The 21,486-nt window shown below is 54.9% G+C and overlaps 1 protein-coding gene across 1 annotated transcript in view; it reads left to right on the forward strand.

The window, feature by feature from the left end:
* Positions 1–21,486, forward strand: part of MYO19 (myosin XIX) — a 58,960-nt gene that overhangs the window by 427 nt on the left and 37,047 nt on the right. Inside the window, exons 2-5 of the mRNA XM_061561649.1 lie at positions 2,527–2,567; positions 17,314–17,463; positions 18,360–18,508; positions 20,800–20,913. Of these exons, the coding sequence (XP_061417633.1) occupies positions 2,527–2,567; positions 17,314–17,463; positions 18,360–18,508; positions 20,800–20,913 (454 nt within the window). The remainder of the gene's footprint in view (positions 1–2,526; positions 2,568–17,313; positions 17,464–18,359; positions 18,509–20,799; positions 20,914–21,486) is intronic.

A 21,486-nucleotide genomic window follows, 5' to 3' on the forward strand; every position in this document is an offset into this window, starting at 1 on the left:
CATCATCACCATCATCACCACCACCATCATCACCACCAACACCACCACCTTCACCACCACCATCGTCATCATCATCATTACCATCATCATCATCATCACCACCAACACCACCACCTTCACCACCACCATCGTCATCATCATCACCACCACCACCATCATCACCATCATCATCATCACCATCATCACCATCATCATCACCACCATCACCACCATCATCATCATCACCACCACCATCATCATCATCATCACCACCATCATCATCATCATCACCATCATCACCATAATAATCACCACCATCACCACCATCATCATCATCACCACCATCATCATCATCACCACCACCATCATCATCATCACCATCATCATCATTATCATTACCACCATCATCATTATCATTACCACCATCATCATCACCACTATCATCACCATCATCATCACCATCATCACCATCATCATCATTATCATTACCACCATCATCATCATCACCACCACCATCATCATCACCAACATAACCATCATCATTACCACCACCATGATTATCACCATCATCACCACCAACACCACCACCTTCACCACCACCATCGTCATCATCACCACCACGATCATCATCACCACCATCATTATCACCATCATCATCATCACCATCATCACCACCACCATCACCACCTAATCCACCATCACCACCACCATCACCACCATATCCACCATCACCACCACCATCACGTCAGCTGCCGAGAGCGAGATGGGAGGAGCGGTGCATGGGTTCCACACGTCGACCATGGCCACTCACTGACACGCGGGGTGGCTAGGAGATGCTCTCTCCCTCGCCTGCTATGAAGGAGGTCGTGGGTTGTATCCCGACCCTGATGCCTGCTGCTGTATATGTGGAGTCTGCGTGTCTCTCTCCCCGTGGTCGCGTAGATTTTGTCTCCGGGTCCTCCGGGGTTTCCCTCCACATTGAGAATCAAACATCATCACGCATTTAGATTATTTGGCTGCTATACATTTCCACGCGATGCACCACTTCATTGAGCTCTCATTTGTGATAGCCAGGTCGCTTGCATAATCAAAGCTGCATAGCTCAGTGGGCCTTACCCGGTAAAATAAACAAAAATATTTCTAGTTTTAGAAGAGGAACGCGACCCATGGTCGAGACTAATATCGGAACATCAGCCAAAGCGGCGAACGCGCCCGCGAGGACATCCCGCGCGGAGACGGAGCGACGCGATCATCTGTTGTGGGAAATCCTTCCACTCCTGGCAGGACATAAGTGGCCGCTACTCACCTGCATACCGAAGAGCCCCATCGCTACGACATCGGGACATGTGGGGACTGTGGGGAGGAGCGGTGGATGAGTTTGGTGAGCGCGGCGCGCTACGCAGTATTCGGGGCGCGTGAATTAATAATTGAAGGGAAACGCAAAACTAGAAGCAGAGGCGCCCCGCGCCCCGCGCCCCGCGCCCCGCGCCCCGCGCCCCGCGCCCCGCGCCCCGCGCCCCGCGCCCCGCGCCCCGCGCCCCGCGCCCCGCGCCCTTTGAAACTTTAATGAAAGCAGCGGGAAGAGCTGCAGGACGTGGGACGCCCCTCGTGACGGCCCGGGACGTTTACACCGCGACGTTACCCGGCGGCCGGTACGAGACAACGGGCAGTGTGTGTACACGTGTGTGTGCGTACACGTGTGTGTGTACACGTGTGTGTGTACACGTGTGTGTGCGTACACGGGTGTGTGCGTACACGTGTGTGTGCGTACACGTGTGTGTACACGTGTGTGTGTGAACACGTGTGTGTGTGTGTGTATACACTTGTATGTGTGGCAGTGTGTGGGGAACGGTAGTGCAGCGTTTTGCGCGCTGCGCTACGAACCCGGCGATCCGAGTTCGATTCCCGCTCACGGCCAACACAAGTGACGATTATCTGAACCGGTCCGGGAACTGGGCCTCCCCTAGGTCGACGCAGCCTAAAATAAGTATTTGGCGTGATCTGTAAACATCGCCACTGGGGAGACAAAGGCGGCCGGGCGTGGTGCTGGTCACTCACCCTCGTGTGCCATTCCTGTATTCATAGGTGCTACTTGCTAACAGCACTTGCCCCAACAGTCTGTTAAGGCTATACGGGGGATCTTTGTGTGTCTGTGCGGGGTGCACTGTGCACTGTGCTCTGTGCATACCGACGGACACGTGTGTGTGTTTGTGTGGAGTGCAGAGGACTTGTCTCCCACTCGCTGTCTGTGGACTGTGTGCGCACACACTGCAGTCGTACGCAGCATGCGTGCCAGTCCTGTCCTGTACTACTAACGGTTGGAGCACGCACACACTACAACCACCACCACACAACCACCACCACCACAACCACCAGCACCCCGAGATGGCCCCATCCACAAACTCGCCACCAGTCTCCCCGTGCCGACCTTAGCGCCGGCTCTGACCTCTACTGGATCGCCGGTTTCATCATCATCACCACCACCATCACCACCACCATCATCACCGTCGTCGTCATCATCTTTATCGATTTTTCTCTCGGAGGAAGACGAGGAGCGAAGGGGAAGCAGACAAGCAAAAGAGCGTCCGGTGAGTGTGGCTCTTTCATTGGAGGCGGTGGTGGAGGTGGTGAGAGTGGTTGTGGTGGATATGGGGGAGATGGGGGGGGGGTAAATGAGGGGGCGGAGGGAGGGGGTAGCAGGGCAGTGCTGCGCGCTCAGCCGATGGAAATGATTAGAGAGACATTTCGGGCCTTGTGAGAAGAAAAAACAACCCTGCCACGCAAACACAAAAGTGCGCGCGCGTGGGATGTGGTGATGGTGGTGATGATGGTGGTGGTGGTGGCCACTGCTGGGAGCGGTGCCGTAGTTGGTGAACGAACTTCGCGTCCCGACCACGGTTAGCGTCAGTGGCGAGTGATGTCACCGCTTGTCCCGGGGACATCCCCCGAGGTCTACTCGGCCTAAAGTGAGTCCCCTCGTGCGAGCTGTGTAGACATCAGGCACTGGAGAGACGCACGGCGGCCCGACGTGGTGGTGGATGACCGCAGTAACTCCTCGGATATGTCCTTCCTTTTCTGCCGGCCTTCCTAGGTGCCACCTGAATAAGGCACTTGCCCCAACAGCTGGCAAAGGCTACACGGGGGGGGGGTCTTTATCTTTGGTGGTGGTCAGTGGTACAGTGCAAGGAATGTACAATTCGCCAACTGCAGAGTTGGCTGGGCCTCTCTCAGCCCATAGTGCTCCGGCGCAGTTGCACCGCCTACACACCCGATTGGTGGTGGTTGTGGTGGTGGTTGATGCACGCCCAGTACAACGAATCAGAGGGGTGGTTGTGAGAGGGGTCATTCTTGAGATGTTTGGGTCAATTTTGTGAATGAGTTTTTATTAAAATTCGCGCGTGGGAGGAGGAACGTGGTATGTCTGGCGTCTGGCGAGACATTCGGGGGGGGGGGGGGGGTAGAACCAGGGTTTACAGAAGTCCGTCGACATTTTAGTGAATTATATACAAAATATAAAACATTTATTTATCATCTTCCGAATGTTGTAAACCGAATTGCGAGATGAAGATGAAATCGTTCGGGTCGCCAGCACAGCAGTGGAACGCGTAACCAGCCTCGCGACTGACCAGAGCGGTGAAGTATGGTCAAACAAACAACCCCGTCCGTCTCCCACCCCCCCCCCCATTATAATCAGGCGTTCGCCGCTGTTGGCAGGAACCTCATCCAGCAGTGGATTGACAAAGGGCTGTGCGCAGAGTACGCGTGCAAATGCGGGCGGGTTGTGGGCGATGAACAGATTAGCGGCGAGGGCGAGGATAGGTGGGTAGGAGCTTTGTCCGAGTCTCGAGGCAGGTAACAGGTCAGTCTGGTACCGGGTGCTGATATATGTCTGTGTGTGTGTGTCTGTTTGTGTCTGTCTGTGTCTATGTGTCTGTGTGTGTCTATGTGTCTGTGTGTGTGTCTGTGTGTGTCTATGTGTCTATGTGTGTGTGTCTGTGTGTGTCTATGTGTCTGTGTGTCTATGTGTCTGTGTGTGTCTATGTGTCTGTGTGTGTGTGTCTGTGTGTGTCTATGTCTCTGTGTGTGGGGGGGAGGAGCGGTGGCGCAGTGGTTGACGCGCTGCGCCGCGATGCGAACCCGGCGACTCGAGTTCGATTTCCGCTCATTGCAAACAACAGTGACGATTACCGCGCGTGCTGCTGCCTGGCTACCCCCCCTTCTCGCGTGCCACAGTGGCGGCCTTCATAGGTGCTCTTCACTCCTCACGGGACTTGCCCCATCAGTCTGGCCAGGCTATACGGGGGACCTTTGGATGGCAGCGCTGCTGCGCCTGCCTGCTCCGTGACAGCAATGGACGCGCGTCGAGTTGCTCGTCACGAGTCGTCAGCCTCCACGAGTGAGGGAGCTGTAGCCAAGAGCTCGCGTCTGCAATCATCATCATCATTGATGATCTAAATACTTCAGCGTCAGCGGTCGCCGTGCTCAGTCCACTGCAGGATAAAGGCATCGGACCCGAGTCGTCACCCCCCCACCGCATCTCGCCCCCCCCGTTCGTGTCGCGCCCACGTGGGCTTAGTGGGGTTAGTTCGCGTGAATATTCAATGTTGTGTCGTTAGACCCGCCACCACCTGGCACAGGCAATTCGTCACGGGTGTGTCTCGTGAACAAAAAAGCGTTCCAATTCGTTACTAGTTCGTCACTAGCCGGTACTCGGATTGTAAATGTGCGTGGGTTTTCCTCTCCCACACCCCTTGTGTGCCGAACCAGTGACGAATTGGCACGTTTCGTTGACGTGACGAACCTTACGAACTGGCTGCATCGAGTGCTGGCGGATGTAACGACACCACATTGATATATTTACGCGATCTAACACAACAAAAACCCCCCTCTATGATGGATATTGGTCGCGATAGTCTCCTGTTACTTCGTGTTAAACCGACGGCCGATTCTGCGAACATCAGACGCGGGGGGGGTGGGGGTCAAGGCGCAGCCCTGCAATTGCGTGTTCACGCCACTGCTGCCAGACGGACTTTCACGAGAGGGAGCCCTTCCCTACTCGCGGGCCCTTGGCCTCGCCTTCCACGCTGAGCCAGACGTCTCGGAATCAGAATCTTGATCTCACACTGGAGGAATCCGATGAGCTATAAAGCTCTTGTTCACAGATGCCCAGTCGGGGCACGGGGTCAGCACGTGACAGCGACGAAGCAACACAAAGACACGGCAGGAGTGCAAAGCGGAGGAGAAGTGTGAGTACCCACACTTTACCCCACAACGCGCAGCCGACTGATTGATTCACGGTGGTGGACACCTTTATAGTGCTGGGTGGAGGGAGGTTTGTGTATGTGTGGAGGGTGATTTGGGGAAATTGCCTCGCCGGGAGATCGAATGGAACCGGTGCCGTCTGGATCGCAAGTCCAGTGCGCGGACAATTCCACCACGGGGATATTGAGTGGGCGGGGAAGTATGGTGAAAGCAACCCCCACCCACCATACCCCCCCCCCCCACCGACACGGCGTGGAAGAGGGAGGCCCTTCGTCTAGCAGTGGATAGAGGAAGGTCGCCGCTGCTGCTGCTACCTGTGCGCGCGGGGGTCACGTGGTGGGGCTGAGTCGCGCTCCCATTGGCTGAGCCCGCGAGTGTTGATCGGAGCAGATTCGAGCGAGAGAAACAATGACCTTCACGTGTTCCTCCATCCAAGGTCACGACCCCCCCCCCCCCACAACCCCCTCCCCACAGTGGAGGGTGGGTAGGTGGGAGGGAGTTGTGGTTCGCGCAGGTGATCAGGTGAGCAGCGGTCCGCTGAGTCATTCACATCACCTGTCCCTCTCACCGTCTTTAGATTTAGAGGGAGAGGGGAGGGGGGCATTGTTGGGGAGGGGGGCGGGTGTCAGCTGGTCCAGACCGGTGAATACCAAACTGTGTGTTGGTGTGCGCGAGCAGCACTTGGCCCAGCAGCCCGTGTGGCCTTTACGGGGATCTTTGTTTTGTTTGTCTGTAGTACAGCGTTACGCGCGCTGTGTTGCGGCTGCACCGCGCACAGGTGAGCGAGTGGGTGAGCAAGTGAGTGGGTGTTGAGTAGGTGGGTAAGTGAGTGAGTGGGTGAGTGAGTAGGTGGATGAGTGAGTGGGTGGGTGAGTGGGTTAGGTGAGTGGGTGAGCTAGTGAGTGCGTGGGTGAGTGAGTGGGTTAGGTGAGTGAGTGGGTTAGGTGAGTGGGTAGGTAAGTGAGTGAGTGGGTGGGTGAGTGGGTTAGGTGAGTGGGTGAGCTAGTGAGTGCGTGGGTGAGTGAGTGGGTTAGGTGAGTGAGTGGGTTAGGTGAGTGGGTGGGTAAGTGAGTGAGTGGGTGGGTGAGTGGGTTAGGTGGGTGGTTGAGCTAGTGAGTGCGTGGGTGAGGGAGTGGGTTAGGTGAGTGGGTGAGTAAGTAGGTGAGTGGTTTCGGTGAGTAGGTGAATGAGTGAGTGAGTGGGTAGGTGAGTGGGTTACGTGAGTAGGTGAGTGAGTGGGTGGGTGAGTAAGTCGGTTAGGTGAGTGGATGAGTGAGTGGGTGAGTGGGTTAGGTGAGTTTGTGAGCTAGTGAGTGGGTAATTGAGTGGATGAGTGGGTTAGGTGAGTGAGTGGGTGAGTAGGTTAGGTGAGTGGGTGAGCTAGTGATTGAGTGGGTGATTGAGTGGGTGAGTAGGTTAGGTGAGTTTGTGAACTAGTGAGTGAGTGATGGAGTGAGTGAGTGGGTGGGTGGGTGATGGAGTGAGTGAGTGGGTGGGTGAGTGAGTGAGTGGTGGGTGATGGAGTGAGTGAGTGGGTGGGTGGGTGGGTGATGGAGTGAGTGAATGTGTGAGTGAGTGGGTGGGTGATGGAGTGAGTGAGTGGGTGGGTGATTGAGTGAGTGAGTGGGTGATGGAGTGAGTGAGTGGGTGGGTGATGGAGTGAGTGAGTGAGTGGGTGGGTGATGGAGTGAGTGGGTGGGTGATGGAGTGAGTGAGTGGGTGGGTGATTGAGTGAGTGAGTGGGTGGGTGATGGAGTGAGTGAGTGGGTGGGTGATGGAGTGAGTGAGTGGGTGGGTGATGGAGTGAGTGAGTGGGTGGGTGATGGAGTGAGTGAGTGGGTGGTTGGGTGATGGACTGAGTGGGTGGGTGATGAAGTGAGTGGGTGAGTGGGTTAGGTGAGTTAATGGGTGGGTGAGTGTGTGAGTGAGTGAGTGGGTGAATGTGTGAGTGAGTGGGTGAGTGGGTTAAGTGAGTGAGTGGGTGGGTGATGGAGTAAGTGAGTGAGTGTGTGAGGGAGTGAGTGGGTGATGGAGTGAGTGAGTGAGTGGGTGGGTGATGGAGTGAGTGAGTGTGTGAGTGAGTGGATGGGTGATGGAGTGAGTGAGTGGGTGAGTGTGTGAGTGTGTGGGTGGGTGATGGAGTGAGTCAGTGGGTGAGTGTGTGAGTGAGTGGGTGATGGAGTGAGTGAGTGGGTGAGTGATGGAGTGTGTGAGTGAGTGGGTGGGTGGGTGGGTAAGTGAGTGAGTGGGTGAGTGTGTGAGTGAGTAGCTGGGTGATGGAGTGAGTGAGTGGGTGATGGAGTGAGTCAGTGGGTGAGTGTGTGAGTGAGTGGGTGAGTGTGTGAGTGAGTGTGTGAGTGTGTGAGTGAGTGGGTGGGTTAGGTGAGTGAGTGTGTGAGTGAGTGAGTGGGTGATGGAGTGAGTGAGTGGGTGGGTGATGGAGTGAGTGGGTGAGTGGGTTAGGTGAGTGAGTGGGTGGGTGAGTGGGTGAGTGTGTGAGTGAGTGGGTGGGTGATGGAGTGAGTGGGTGAGTGGGTTAGGTGAGTGAGTGGGTGGGTGATGGAGTGAGTGAGTGGGTGAGTGTGTGAGTGAGTGGGTGGGTGATGGAGTGAGTGAATGGGTGAGTCGATGAGTGAGTGAGTGGGTGGGTGATGGAGTGAGTGAGTGGGTGAGTGTGTGAGTGAGTGAGTGGGTGAGTCGATGAGTGAGTGGGTGAGTCGATAAGTGGGTGGGTGATGGAGTGAGTGAGTTGGTGGGTGATGGAGTGAGTGGGTGAGTGGGTGATGGAGTGAGTGAGTGGGTGAGTCGATGAGTGAGTGAGTGGGTGGGTGATGGAGTGAGTGAGTGGGTGGGTGATGCAGTGAGTGATTGGGTGGGTGATGGAGTGAGTGAGTGGGTGAGTCGATGAGTGAGTGAGTGGGTGATGGAGTGAGTGAGTGGGTGGGTGATGGAGTGAGTGGGTGAGTGGGTGATGGAGTGAGTGAGTGGATGAGTCGATGAGTGAGTGAGTGGGTGGGTGATGGAGTGAGTGAGTGGGTGGGTGATGGAGTGAGTGAGTGGGTGGGTGATGGAGTGAGTGAGTGGGTGGGTGATGGAGTGAGTGGGTGAGTGGGTGATGGAGTGAGTGAGTGGGTGAGTCGATGAGTGAGTGAGTGAGTGAGTGGGTTATGGAGTGAGTGAGTGGGTGGGTGATGCAGTGAGTGGGTGGGTGATGGAGTGAGTGAGTGGGTGAGTCGATGAGTGAGTGGGTGGGTGATGGAGTGAGTGAGTGGGTGGGTGATGGAGTGAGTGGGTGAGTGGGTGATGGAGTGAGTGAGTGGATGAGTCGATGAGTGAGTGAGTGAGTGGGTGATGGAGTGAGTGAGTGGGTGGGTGATGGAGTGAGTGGGTGGGTGATGGAGTGAGTGAGTGGGTGGGTGATGGAGTGAGTGAGTGGGTGGGTGATGGAGTGAGTGAGTGGGTGGGTGATGGAGTGAGTGAGTGAGTGAGTGGGTGAGTGGGTGGGTGATGGAGTGAGTGGGTGAGTGGGTGAGTGGGTGATGGAGTGAGTGAGTGGATGAGTCGATGAGTGAGTGAGTGGTGATGGAGTGAGTGAGTGGGTGGGTGATGGAGTGAGTGGGTGAGTGGGTGAGTGGGTGATGGAGTGAGTGAGTGGATGAGTCGATGAGTGAGTGAGTGGGTGGGTGATGGAGTGAGTGAGTGGGTGGGTGATGGAGTGAGTGAGTGGGTGATGGAGTGAGTGAGTGGGTGGGTGATGGAGTGAGTGAGTGGGTGGGTGATGGAGTGAGTGAGTGGGTGGGTGATGGAGTGAGTGAGTGAGTGGGTGAGTGGGTGGGTGATGGAGTGAGTGGGTGAGTGGGTGAGTGGGTGATGGAGTGAGTGAGTGGATGAGTCGATGAGTGAGTGAGTGGGTGGGTGATGGAGTGAGTGAGTGGGTGGGTGATGGAGTGAGTGGGTGGGTGATGGAGTGAGTGGGTGGGTGAGTGAGTGAGTGGGTGGGTGATGGAGTGAGTGAGTGGGTGGGTGATGGAGTGAGTGAGTGGGTGGGTGATGGAGTGAGTGAGTGGGTGGGTGATGGAGTGAGTGGGTGAGTGGGTGATGGAGTGAGTGAGTGGGTGAGTCGATGAGTGACCGTTATTCACTGTCCTTATTTATTGCTTCATGTACCTCGTGTTCGAGAAGCACTTTGGTCCTAGCCTGTAAACGATGAGTAAGGGCCACAGCCCGAAACGTCGCCTCTTGTATGTATTCCTTTGAAGTCCACACACAGTGTGGTTATTGGCATGGAACGTGTTGAGTTTGTTGTAACATATCTAGCTGAGTTCGATCACGTGTCACGGCTAACTTCAGTGGTGAGTGATATTTGAACTGTCTCTGGCTACCACCCACTCGGCCCCAGTCCCTTCACCAACCCGCACTCACCAACGCGGTGAAGTATGGTCAAACAACCCCAGTGAACGATACGGCGTGAGGGAACTCATCCAGCAGTGGATGAAGAGTCTGCAGGTTTTTGTCGTGAAAGTACAAAGTGTCTGGACGTCGGGCTCGCCTGTGTTTGTGTTGGCGCCATGTCCGTGTGGACACGCACGCGCGTGGGTGGGTGGTGCTGGCCCATAGGCGCTACTCGCTCACAGCACTTGCCCTACACAGTCTGTTAAGGCTATACGGGGGATCTTTGTCTTTGTGTTACTGGCCACCCACCCCTCGTGTGCCGTGCCGGCATTCATAGGTGATCGTTAACAACACTTGCCCCAAAAGTATATTAAGGCTGTACGAGGGATCTTTGCCTTTATTTGTGTTGCCACGTGCGTCGTCGTTGTTGTTAATGATGAGCGCTCGTCCCACGCGCCTCCGCCTTCTCCTGGAGAGCGGTGAGGGCCTCGTTCAGAGCACGAGGCACATTGCCACGTGCTACGAACCCGGCGACCTCGGCTCGATTCCCAGCCACGGCTAACATCAGTGGCGAGTGATATCTGAACTAGCCCTCCCCCCCCACCTGTCTGGAACTCTCGGGGGGGGGGGGCTCTTAGAGGCCGTCCATAAATGACGTCACGCACCTCGGGGTGGGGGTCAGACATTTGTGACGATGTGTGACGAGGGGGGGGGGGGTTGAGAAATGGGACGTCACATCAAAAATGCGCAATTTTAAATAAATATAGAATTGTTATAACAACACTAATTGTTATAACAACACTCCTACAACATCAGAGTGCAGCGCCACATTAAATAAGCACTAGAATGACAATAGTTTAAAGCGATTTCAACCATGTTTTATTTTCAAAAATGGAAATATGTTTTTTTTGGGGGGGGGGGGGGCAGAGCTTTGTGACGTCATATTTGAGGGGGGTCTGACTTTTTGTGACGCCGTGTGACGAGGGGGGGGGGCTCTTAGAGGCCGTCCATAAATGACGTCACGCACCTCGGGGTGGGGGTCAGACATTTGTGACGATGTGTGACGAGGGGGGGGGGGGGTCAAAAATCGTCCAAAATCGCGTGACGTCATTTATGCACGGCCCCTTACGGCAGCTGTCTCTGTGCGGCGCAAGCTGCACACAGCCTGCACGTGGACATTGGTCTGCCAGTTTCCACTCCTCACTCAAATCTCCCTCATTGTTCCCTAGCCCCCCTCCCCATCAATCTCACCCCTCGTAACCACCACCAACACCACCACCAACACCACCACCACCACCACCAAAAGAATGGACGTTGCAGCTCCGATGACTTGTCTTGTAACTCCCCTCTGCCTCTGTCGCGACTTCTTCAGCGTCCCTCACGGTCGCCTGCAGAGCTTGCCGTGGGCTCCACTCGCACGACTGGGCCGTCTTGGTCTCCCTCCGACTCTCAACTCCCTTGTTGACTCCCTCCGTTCTCTCCGAGATATTTTTTTATTTTGCTTCGTTCAACTCACTCCGTGCCTTTGACGTGACCCCAAATAACACCAATTGATAATATAATTCCCTGTTCCTTGGCCGCGCGTGAAATTGCGCGAAGCACGCTGCGGCTCCAGAGCCACACGTGGCGACACCCGCGATGGCATTCGCACGCTTGGATTGCGTTCGGGTGCGAAATATGTTCGACTTACACGCAGACGTCCACACCGACACACAGACACTCACACAGACACGCAGACGTCCACACCGACACACAGACACTCACACAGACACTCACACAGACACTCACACAGTCACACAGTCACACAGTCACACAAAACTCACACTTACACGCAGACGTCCACACCGACACACAGACACACACACCGACACACCGACACACCGACACACAGACATCCACAACGACACACACACAGACAATAAGTGGCGGTGAGGTCACCACGACGCTTGTGCCAGGCCAAGTGCACCTTGAGGCCACGTGAAGTGTCGAACGCCCGCTGGCAGGAGGTCACGGGGCAGACCCAGCAGGTGCCACGGGTCGACTGACCGAGATGACCGAGATGACTGGCTGACAGACACACACACAGACGTCCACACCGACACGCAGACATCGACACCGACACACAGACACTCACATCGACACTCACACACTCACACTCACAGACACTCAGACATCCACACCGACACGCAGACGTCCACACCGACACGCAGACATCCACACCGACACACAGACACTCACACAAACACACACAGGCACTCACACACTCACACAGACACTCACACAGGCACACACACCTACACACCTACACACACACCTACACACACACCTACACACACACACACACACCTACACACAGACACACACACCTACACACAGACACACACACCTACACACAGACACACACACCTACACACAGACACACACACCTACACACAGACACACACACCTACACACAGACACACACACCTACACACAGACACACACAGACACACACCTACACACAGACACACACACCTACACACAGACACATGAAGGCCGGAACGGTACACGAGGGGGTGGGTGGCCAGCACCACGCCCGACCGCCTTTGTCTCCCCAGTGGCGATGTTTACACACCGCACCAGGTACTCATTTAAGGCTGAGTCGACCTAGGGGAGGCCCAGGACCGGTTCAGATAATCGTCACTGGTGTTGGCCGTGAGCGGGAATCGAACTCGGGTCGCCAGGTTCATAGCGCAGCGCGCTAACCGCTACACTACCGCCTCCCACACACATACACACAGACACCCACACACACCTACACACAGACACACACAGACACACACACACCCCTACACACAGACACACACACCTACACACAGACACACACACCGACACACACACCTACACACAGACACACACCTACACACAGACACACACACCGACACACACACACCTACACACACAGAGACGTTCACACCGACGACACACGGGACGCTGGCGTTGCGCGGCGATGCTCTCTGTCGGCTCAGAGTCGCCGTCAATCTGCCCGGGGACTCCGGCAGAACGGCGAGGGGCGAGGTTGACGTCGGACGATCGCAACGGCGAAGTTCGTGGCGGTGCCATCACCGCTGCAGCGAGCCGAGACCGCGAGATGGATGTTACTGTACGTTGAACTTCTTTTGCGCTGTACGTCGCCAAGCGTGCTCATCGGAGATGCCGGGGGGGGGGGGGTAAACGACAGCAAACCATACTTTTTGGGTTTTTTCGGTAAGTCACGAAGGTAAAAAACTAAATAAATAAAATGAAAATAACGAAATTAAATCACGACGTTTTGGAAGCAATACAAGCCTTCGTCTTCATGTGGAACCGCCACAGCTAAATTGCTGTCGTGAATAATGAGAGCAAACCAACCACAAAAACAGCGATAAAGAAATAAATGTTCAATGTAGATGTTTTAAAATGCACAGATGCATTGGCTTCCCAATAGCGGAATGAGGAAGAGCGTTCCAGACGGCCGCAGGAGCGCGTCTGGTTCATTCGAGGCAAGCACTTTGTGCGACGATGACGACAATAACTGAAACGAAACTGGACCACCACTACTCTTTGGTTCTTTCGGTAAAGTCACGTGGGTAGAAAATAAATAAAATCACGACGTTTCGATTGCAACACAAGCAATCATCATCAGGTGGGAAGACCACAGCAAGAAAATGTTCTTGAGTAGTGGTGTTCCAGTTTCGTTTGAGGTATTGTCGTCATCGTCGTAATAAACCACAGCAAGACAAACGTTCTTGCTGTGGTTTTCCCACCTGATGATGATTGCTTGTGTTGCAATCGAAACGTCGTGATTTGATTTATTTTATTTTCTACCCACGTGACTTTACCGAAAGAACCAAAGAGTAGTGGTGGTCCAGTTTCGTTTGAGTTATTGTCGTCATCGTCGCACAAAGTGCTTGCCACGAATGAACCAAAATACCTCGCTGATCTCGTCAAGGAGAAGAACCCCTGCAGTCACGAAAACTTCAAATCGAGATTGGACCACCACTCTTGAAGCCCAGCGGTGGGGATGTCGGTGCGTCATTCCGGCGCTTCTCGGAATGCCTTCCAACTCCAGCACCGCGGCCGTTTCCGAGAAGGGAAACGTCCGCGGTCGTGGGGACTCCCTGAGGTCAATTCAGCCTTCAAACGAGTACCTGGTGCGGTGCGTAGTGAACATCGCCGCGAGGGAGACCGCGGCGGCCCGGCGTGGTGCTGGCCACCCACCTCGCTCGTGTTGCCGTGCCGGCCTTCACGGGTGCCGCTCGATAACCGCACTTGCCCCAACAGTCTGCTCAGGCTATACGGGGGATCTTTGTCTTTGTTGTGGGCAGCTGTGTTAGAGCGCTGCGCTACGAACCCGGCAACACGAGTTTGATTCCCGCTAAAGACAAAACATCGGTGACGATTATCTGAGCCGGTCGTGGGCCTCCTCTAGGTCGACTCAGCCTTAAAATCAAAGCCTTGCGCGGTGTGTATACATCAACACTGGGGCGAAAAATGTGGATGGGTGTGGCGCTCACCACCCCAGCCCATCGTGCTGCGTGCCGGCCTTCATAGGCGCTACTCGCTGGCAATGCCGCGTTCCGTCAAATCACTGTTGGATGATAACCTCCCCAAGTGTGTGGGTCATGGGAGTACATTTGACCATACTTCGCCACGCGGGTCGTTGAATGAATAGGTCGAGGGTTCACAGGACCGGTTCAGGCATCACTCGCCACTGATGTTAGCCGTGCCTGGGAATCGAACTTTGGCAGCCAGGCTCACCGCTCCGTACCAGGCTGGCGTTTACGATACCGTAGAGGCGAGGGTTGATGGATCACACACAGAGCGATGTTGGGTGAAATTCGCTTCACGTGGGCGTTGATGAGGTGCCATACCCTGGATCACCAGAAGGCAGTACAGCAAATGGACTAATCTGTAATGTCGCCATGTGTTTCCATCTGTGCGGGGATAGAGCGTTGCACCCTCGCGCAAAGCGTGCATGGCGTATTCTCCGGATGCTCCGGTTTTCCTCCCATACACTCGTCATTCATTGGCTGACAACGTATTTCATATAAATACCCAAATGTGGCAGCGGCATCACCTGAAAAGGAGTCCCGCGACTCGGCTTGGCTGTCCCGGGTAGATGGGTAAACAGGTGAGCAGGTAAACAGGTGAGCAGGTAAACAGGTGAGCAGGTAAACAGGTGAGCAGGTGAACAGGTGAGCAGGTAAACAGGTGAGCAGGTAAACAGGTGAGCAGGTGAGCAGGTAAACAGGTGAGCAGGTGAGCAGGTAAACAGGTGAGCAGGTGAACAGGTGAGCAGGTAAACAGGTGAGCAGGTAAACAGGTGAGCAGGTGAACAGGTGAGCAGGTAAACAGGTGAGCAGGTAAACAGGTGAGCAGATAAACAGGTGAGCAGGTGAGCAGGTAAACAGGTGAGCAGGTAAACAGGTGAGCAGGTGTGCAGGTGAGCAGGTAAACAGGTGAGCAGGTGAGCAGGTAAACAGGTGAGCAGGTGAACAGGTGAGCAGGTGAACAGGTGAGCAGGTGAGCAGGTAAACAGGTAAACAGGTGAGCAGGTGAGCAGGTAAACAGGTGAACAGGTGAGCAGGTAAACAGATGAACAGGTGAGCAGGTGAAGTGTCACGCAGGGCCGGCAGTCGGCGCACGGTGGTGACTTCGGTCTGGGTCGGGCCGGGTTCAGCAGGAGGAGGAGGAAATGACGCCGGGTGGCGAATTTCCTCGTTCATTGTTGACATGGTAGCAGGTAAAGCCTGCCGAGCCGTGAGTTCTTGTTCAGAGGCGACCTTGCCACACGTGACGATGGCTCATTGTCGCAGTGACTGATAATATCATCATCATCATCACTACACGTGGGAATGTATAGACTCAGCCGCGTCATCTTAACGCGTGTTGATTTCAAATGTGGAAGAGGAGGAGGAGGGTAAAACACGAAGGAATAACCCGGGGGAAGAGCCACGCTCCGACCGCCGCGGGAGAGAGAGAGAACACGCGGCCGTACAGTCAGCGGCAGCGGCAGCAACGATTCGAGGTGGTCATTAGCCTCGGGTCATAGTCATGGGTCAGAGCCTAGAGTCGAGACAAAAAAAAACGTGATTTCAAAATGCACGTCTACATTGCCAAACGCCTCGCCGCTGGCGCAGAGGGAGATCTGTCGACGCGGATCTGGCCACATCGCCCTCGAACGGCCACGAGTCGACGCGTGGAGGAAGTGCGGCGACTCTCGCGACTCTGACGCGCCTCGAAGCACGGAGCCTCGCTCGAGTCTGTGGGCTTCTGTCGGGGACCGCGCCAGGGCTACAGGCCGGGCCACTTCACCATCACGGGCCATGGTCTATCCACTGCTGGCCACACCATCATCATCATCACGTGCCCGATAGTGGATACGCACGTGACTGTGGTAGCAACTCACGAGAAGAGGATTGAGAGGCCTGCCGATGGAGGATTGGGGCCCTGGTACCGTGGCTTGGTGGCCCAGTCCCGACTCACCACCCCCATCTCCGTTGGTTGATGTGGGAGCTCTGCCCAGGCCCGGATGGTGCAGCCAGTGCTGTTGGCGCACAGTTTTAGAGAGAAGAAAATTGCCGGGGGGGAGGCGAGATTGAAAATGTATGTTTTCGTAAACGAAACGGGGTGGCCTCGATATCAACAGCAAAATCACACGGCCACGCGCTGATATTCACTCAGCAAACTATCAAGTAACATTAAACTATACTATTTGGTTATACTGGTAGGAACCTCCTGGTTACACCAGCCCATAGGGGATTATTGTGTCCGTCCGTCCGTTCGTCGTGCATCCAAAAATGTGAGGGGTGGGGCTTGGTGGAGAGGGGAAGGTGGGGAGGGACTGGGTGGGGAGGGTGGGGCTGGGTGGGGGGTGGGAGGGGTGGGGCTGGGTGGAGAGGGGCTGGTCACCCCGTGGTGTCCTTATAAAACTCAACTTTTAACCTACTCACGCCGGCTTGTGCCCGCCCTCACAGTCGGCCATATTTGCGGAATACACCACGCCGCCGTTGACCCTGGCCAGTGACATAGCAACCCAACGTTCCTACCAGCTCCCTCCGCAGGAATGTGTTTTCGGTAAAGTCACGTAGGTAGAAAAAGAATAGATCACGACGTTTCGATCGCAACACAAGCAATCGTCATCAGGTGGGACAACCACAGCAAGAAAAAATGCTAAACTAAACAATTTTAAACTTAATTTGGAGCTTTCGTGACTGCAGGAATTATTCTTTGGTTCTTTCGGTAAAGTCACGTATAAAGTTAAAATAATAAATTAAATTAAATACTAGCATACGACGTTTCGATTGCAACACAAACAATCATCATCAGGTATAAATTAAATAGAAACACAAATCTAGTATACTTAGAAATGTAATGTAATACAACAGAGAGTCGGATAACATAACAGTCAACACCCTATCTGGTTGATTACGTTCTTCCTGAGAATTTGAGAGAGAGATTAAACACAGAACCAGAAACATAGACAGACATATAAGCAGACAGATATCACTATCAGGCGCTTGTTGCTGGGAAATCACAGCACTGCCTTCCCGTTGTAGCCCCTACATCCAGCCATTGATGTATTTGTCACATCTATGCCAGAAGCTGCATTATCCGCTCGCTTGCTGCGTCTGCTGCCCTCTTGCCAAGGGTTGGCAGTCTCCCAGGGGCTGCCATGGCGTCGCACGGACACTGGGCCCTCCTCGGGGGCCGCCTCTTCCCCCGAGGTGGCCGCCTTCCTCTCGGGGAGCGACTCCCTCGAGGACATCACGGACCTCGTCAAGGTCAATCCCGTCACCACGGACACCGGTAAGTGCCCTCGTGGTCAGGATGCCTCGTCAAGGCCCGCCCACTTTTACATAACCACGCCCACACACACACTGGCCCCGCCCACTACTCAAGTAGCCCCGCCCACACACCAACTGGCCCCGCCCACTACTCAAGTAGCCCCGCCCACTGCCAAAGTAGCCACGCCCACTCACCCACTAGCCCTGCCCACTGCTCAAGTAGCCCCGCCCACTGCTCAGGTAGCCACGCCCACACACCCACTGGCCCCGCCCACTGCCAAAGTAGCCACGCCCACTCACCCACTAGCCCTGCCCACTGCTCAAGTAGCCCCGCCCACTGCTCAGGTAGCCACGCCCACTGCTCAAGTAGCCCCGCCCACTGCTCAGGTAGCCACGCCCACTCACCCACTAGCCCCGCCCACTGCTCAAGTAGCCCAGCCCACTGCTCAGGTAGTCACGCCCACTGCTCAAGTAGCCCCGTCCACTACTCAAGTAGCCCCGCCCACTACTCAGGTAGCCCCGCCCACTCACCCACTGGCCCCGCCCACTGCTCAAGTAGCCCCGCCCACTACTCGGGCCGTTTCCGGTGGCTTGTCATCCTCACCTCTCTGGATCTCGTCCCTGGACCCCATGACCTAATTTCTGACCCTTGACCTTCACACTCTCGTCAGAGGAGCTCAGCAGCAGGAGCACCAGCACCGCCCGATGCGCGTGTGCGAGCGCCGGGACTCCGCACGCGGTCTGACTAGACATGGGCTTGCGCACAGAGCTTCTTAGCTCATCGGATTCGTCCAGTATCAATACACATCGTGATTGCCGGTGTCGAGCGCTGGGACGACTCACCCACCCCGACGATTGCGTTCACTGTCACGATTTGGTCACTCCCCCCCCACCCCCTGACCGCCCCCCCCCCGGCAGTGCTGCGCTGCCTGTGCTTGCGCTACGAGCGAGGAGCGTTCTACACGCGCGCGGGCTGCACCCTGGTGGCGCTGAACCCCTTCCAGGCGGTGCCGCTCCTCTACGCCAGCCCCACCGTGCACGCCTACCACACCTGCCCTCGCCTGCAGGTACCCACGCACACACCCTGCGGGGGGGGGGGGGGTCGTGGGACCTGGCACGGAGTTTGTAGGCGCTGGTGGTGTCTGGTAGCGGCGACACGAAGCTAAATTTAGACGTAAAAATGTCGTGACTGCAGGAATTCATATTTTTGGTTCTTTCGGTAAAGTCACGTAGATGGACAAGATAAATCTGAATTAAAGCAAAAAACCCACGACGTTTGGACTGCAACCCATGACTCTCAATTATTTAGATGTCATATTCTTAGGTTATTTTTTTTCGGTAAAGTCACGTAGGTAAAAAATTAAAATTAATAAAAGTAAAATTAAAATAAAATAAAAATCACGACGTTTCGGAGGCAACACAAGTTTCCGTCTTCAAGTGGAACCGTCACAGCACGATAGCTGTATCAAGTGAGAGAAATTCCAAGAAAACAGTCCTTGTATATATACTGGTTGAGGGTGGGAGGAGCCAAGGTAGGCCCTGAATATTATTATTGTGAGGTTCGGTGCGGCTGAAGCACCACGCTGTTAGGATTGAGCCTTTGTTGTGTAAACTAGGTGCGGATGATGTAAAGGTGCGTGTAAAAGGGACTGAGCCTTTTTGTTATGTAGAGATGATGCGGCTTAAATCGCTGCCAGGAAATGAGTCTTTGTTGTGCAGAATGGTTGACTGAGCCTATTGTTATGTAGAGGTGGTGCGGCTGAAATCGCTGCCAGGAATGCTCCAAATATGTGTAGTTAAATCTTTTTGCATGGTTAATCTAGAAATATTTAGATGTCACCAGGGAAGGCGCCACTGAGCTGCGTAGTTCCTTTTTTTTTCAGAAGCGTCCTGGTCCCACAAATGATAGCTGCTCGACGGAGTGCGCTTATCACCACGTGGACATTTAGAGCAGCAGCCACATCCTCTGAGCGCGTGGTGATGTTCATTCTAAATGTGGAGGGAAAAAACCCGGAGGACCCAGAGACAAATCCACGCGACCACGGAGAGAGAGACACGCAGACTCCACATATACAGCAAGCGTCAGGGTTGGAACCGAACCCACTACCTCCTGTAGACCAGGCGAGGTAGTTAATATCTCCTAGCCACCGTGATGATGATGAGAGAGAGAGACACGCAAACTCCAAATATACAGCAGCAGGCGTCAGGGTCGGGATCGAACCCACGAACTCCTGTAGACCAGGCGAGGTAGTTAACACCTCCTAGCCACCGTGATGATAATGAGAGAGAGAGAGAGACACGCAAACTCCAAATATACAGCAGCAGGCATCAGAGTCGGAATCGAACCCAACAGCTGCTGTAGACCAGGCGAGGTACGAAGTGGCACTAGTGAGGGGTCTGTGAGTGCACGCATGTGCCTCTTCATTATTCACGAGTATTCGTTCGTACGCGTGTGTTTACTATTCATGATTACACACCTGCGTGTTTAATATTCATGAGTAACCCTGAGTATGTGGGATCGAGTAGTGGCACTGTGGTTAGCACACCACGCGATAAACTCAGTCATCATCATCAGCAGCCTGATTTACGCGATCTCACCCAAAATCCTCGATTATGGATAACATTGGTCGCGAAAACCTACTACTGCGTGTTAAACTGATTGTCGGCCCCCACCCACAACATCAACCCGCATTGACCAGTATGGTGAAGTATGGTCAAACATGCCCCGTGACCGACACGGCGCGGGCTAGGCCCTGGATCGAGAATCTTTATTCATCCCGGTGGAATCCGATGAGCTATGAAGCTCTTTTTAACCACAGATGTTCAGTGGGGGGGGGGGGGGGGGGTCAGCGAGGCGCTGTCACCGAGAGTCGCTACGGGCGAGCGGCGCCACGATTCGTCAGTTTGCGTGAACATTCACCAACGAAGCGGCGCAAGCAATAACACAGTGACAGAAAGCGCCCCCCGCACGACGTTAAGCAAATTTTAAAAGTACACAGAGCCAAGCGTCGACCCGAGAGAGTGCTTCCGCAAGCCGTGTCCGAGATTCCACCGTGGAGTTGAGTCCCATTCGCCATTCCCGTGACGGCTCGCGGGCTCTACCCGCTGCTGAGTGAGAGTCTGCGGGCTCTACTCGCTACTGCTGCTGAGTGAGAGTCTGCGGGCTCTACTCGCTACTGCTGCTGAGTGAGAGTCTGAGGGCTCTACTCGCTACTGCTGCTGAGTGAGAGTCTGAGGGCTCTACCCGCTACTGAGTGAGAGTCTGCGGGCTCTACTCGCTACTGCTGCTGAGTGAGAGTCTGTGGGCTCTACTCGTTACTGCTGCTGAGTGAGAGCCGTCGGCGTGCTGCCCCCGCAGGAGCTGGGGCCGCACCTGTTTGCCGTGGCCGAGCTGGCGTTCCGCAGCGCCACCAGCGGGCCCGACCCCAGGGACCAGTCCGTGGTGGTCAGCGGGGAGAGCGGCGCTGGCAAGGTGCCGCACGCCGCCGTCACCACGCGCAGACGCACAGGCACCGGGAAACGGCACAACCGCACAACTTCCCAGCCGCACAGGCACACGGCTGGGAAGGCACACAACTACAGATCACAAGAAATGGGAAACCGCACAACCACACAGCCAAACAACTGGGAAACCACGCAACCACATAACCACACAACTGGGAAACCACATAACCATACAACTAGGAAACCACACAACTCGAGAACCAGATAACCACAGACCACACAACCGGGAAACCACACAACCACACAACTGGGAAACCACATAACCGCCACCACTTTGACCTCAGCAACTATCACGTGACCCAACCGCTACCCAATTACCACCCTCTCCACCATCACACTACCAGTATTTCACCACCAAACCCAGCACCACCACCACCTGAGCACTCGAGTGAGATGGGAGGAGAGAGGAAGGAGGCGAGATCGTTGCGGGCAGGGATCAGCAACGAGAATAACAAGAACAGACATTTGTTTCTAATTCGGTAAAAAAGAAGCGGTATTTAAAGAGCTGCAATGCACTGTGGTGAACACGAGACGGTGGTCC

This window comes from Lethenteron reissneri, chromosome 28 (genome assembly GCF_015708825.2).
Source record: "Lethenteron reissneri isolate LAM-NWPU_2019-01 chromosome 28, ASM1570882v1, whole genome shotgun sequence".
Classification (NCBI taxonomy): Eukaryota; Metazoa; Chordata; class Hyperoartia; order Petromyzontiformes; family Petromyzontidae; genus Lethenteron; species Lethenteron reissneri.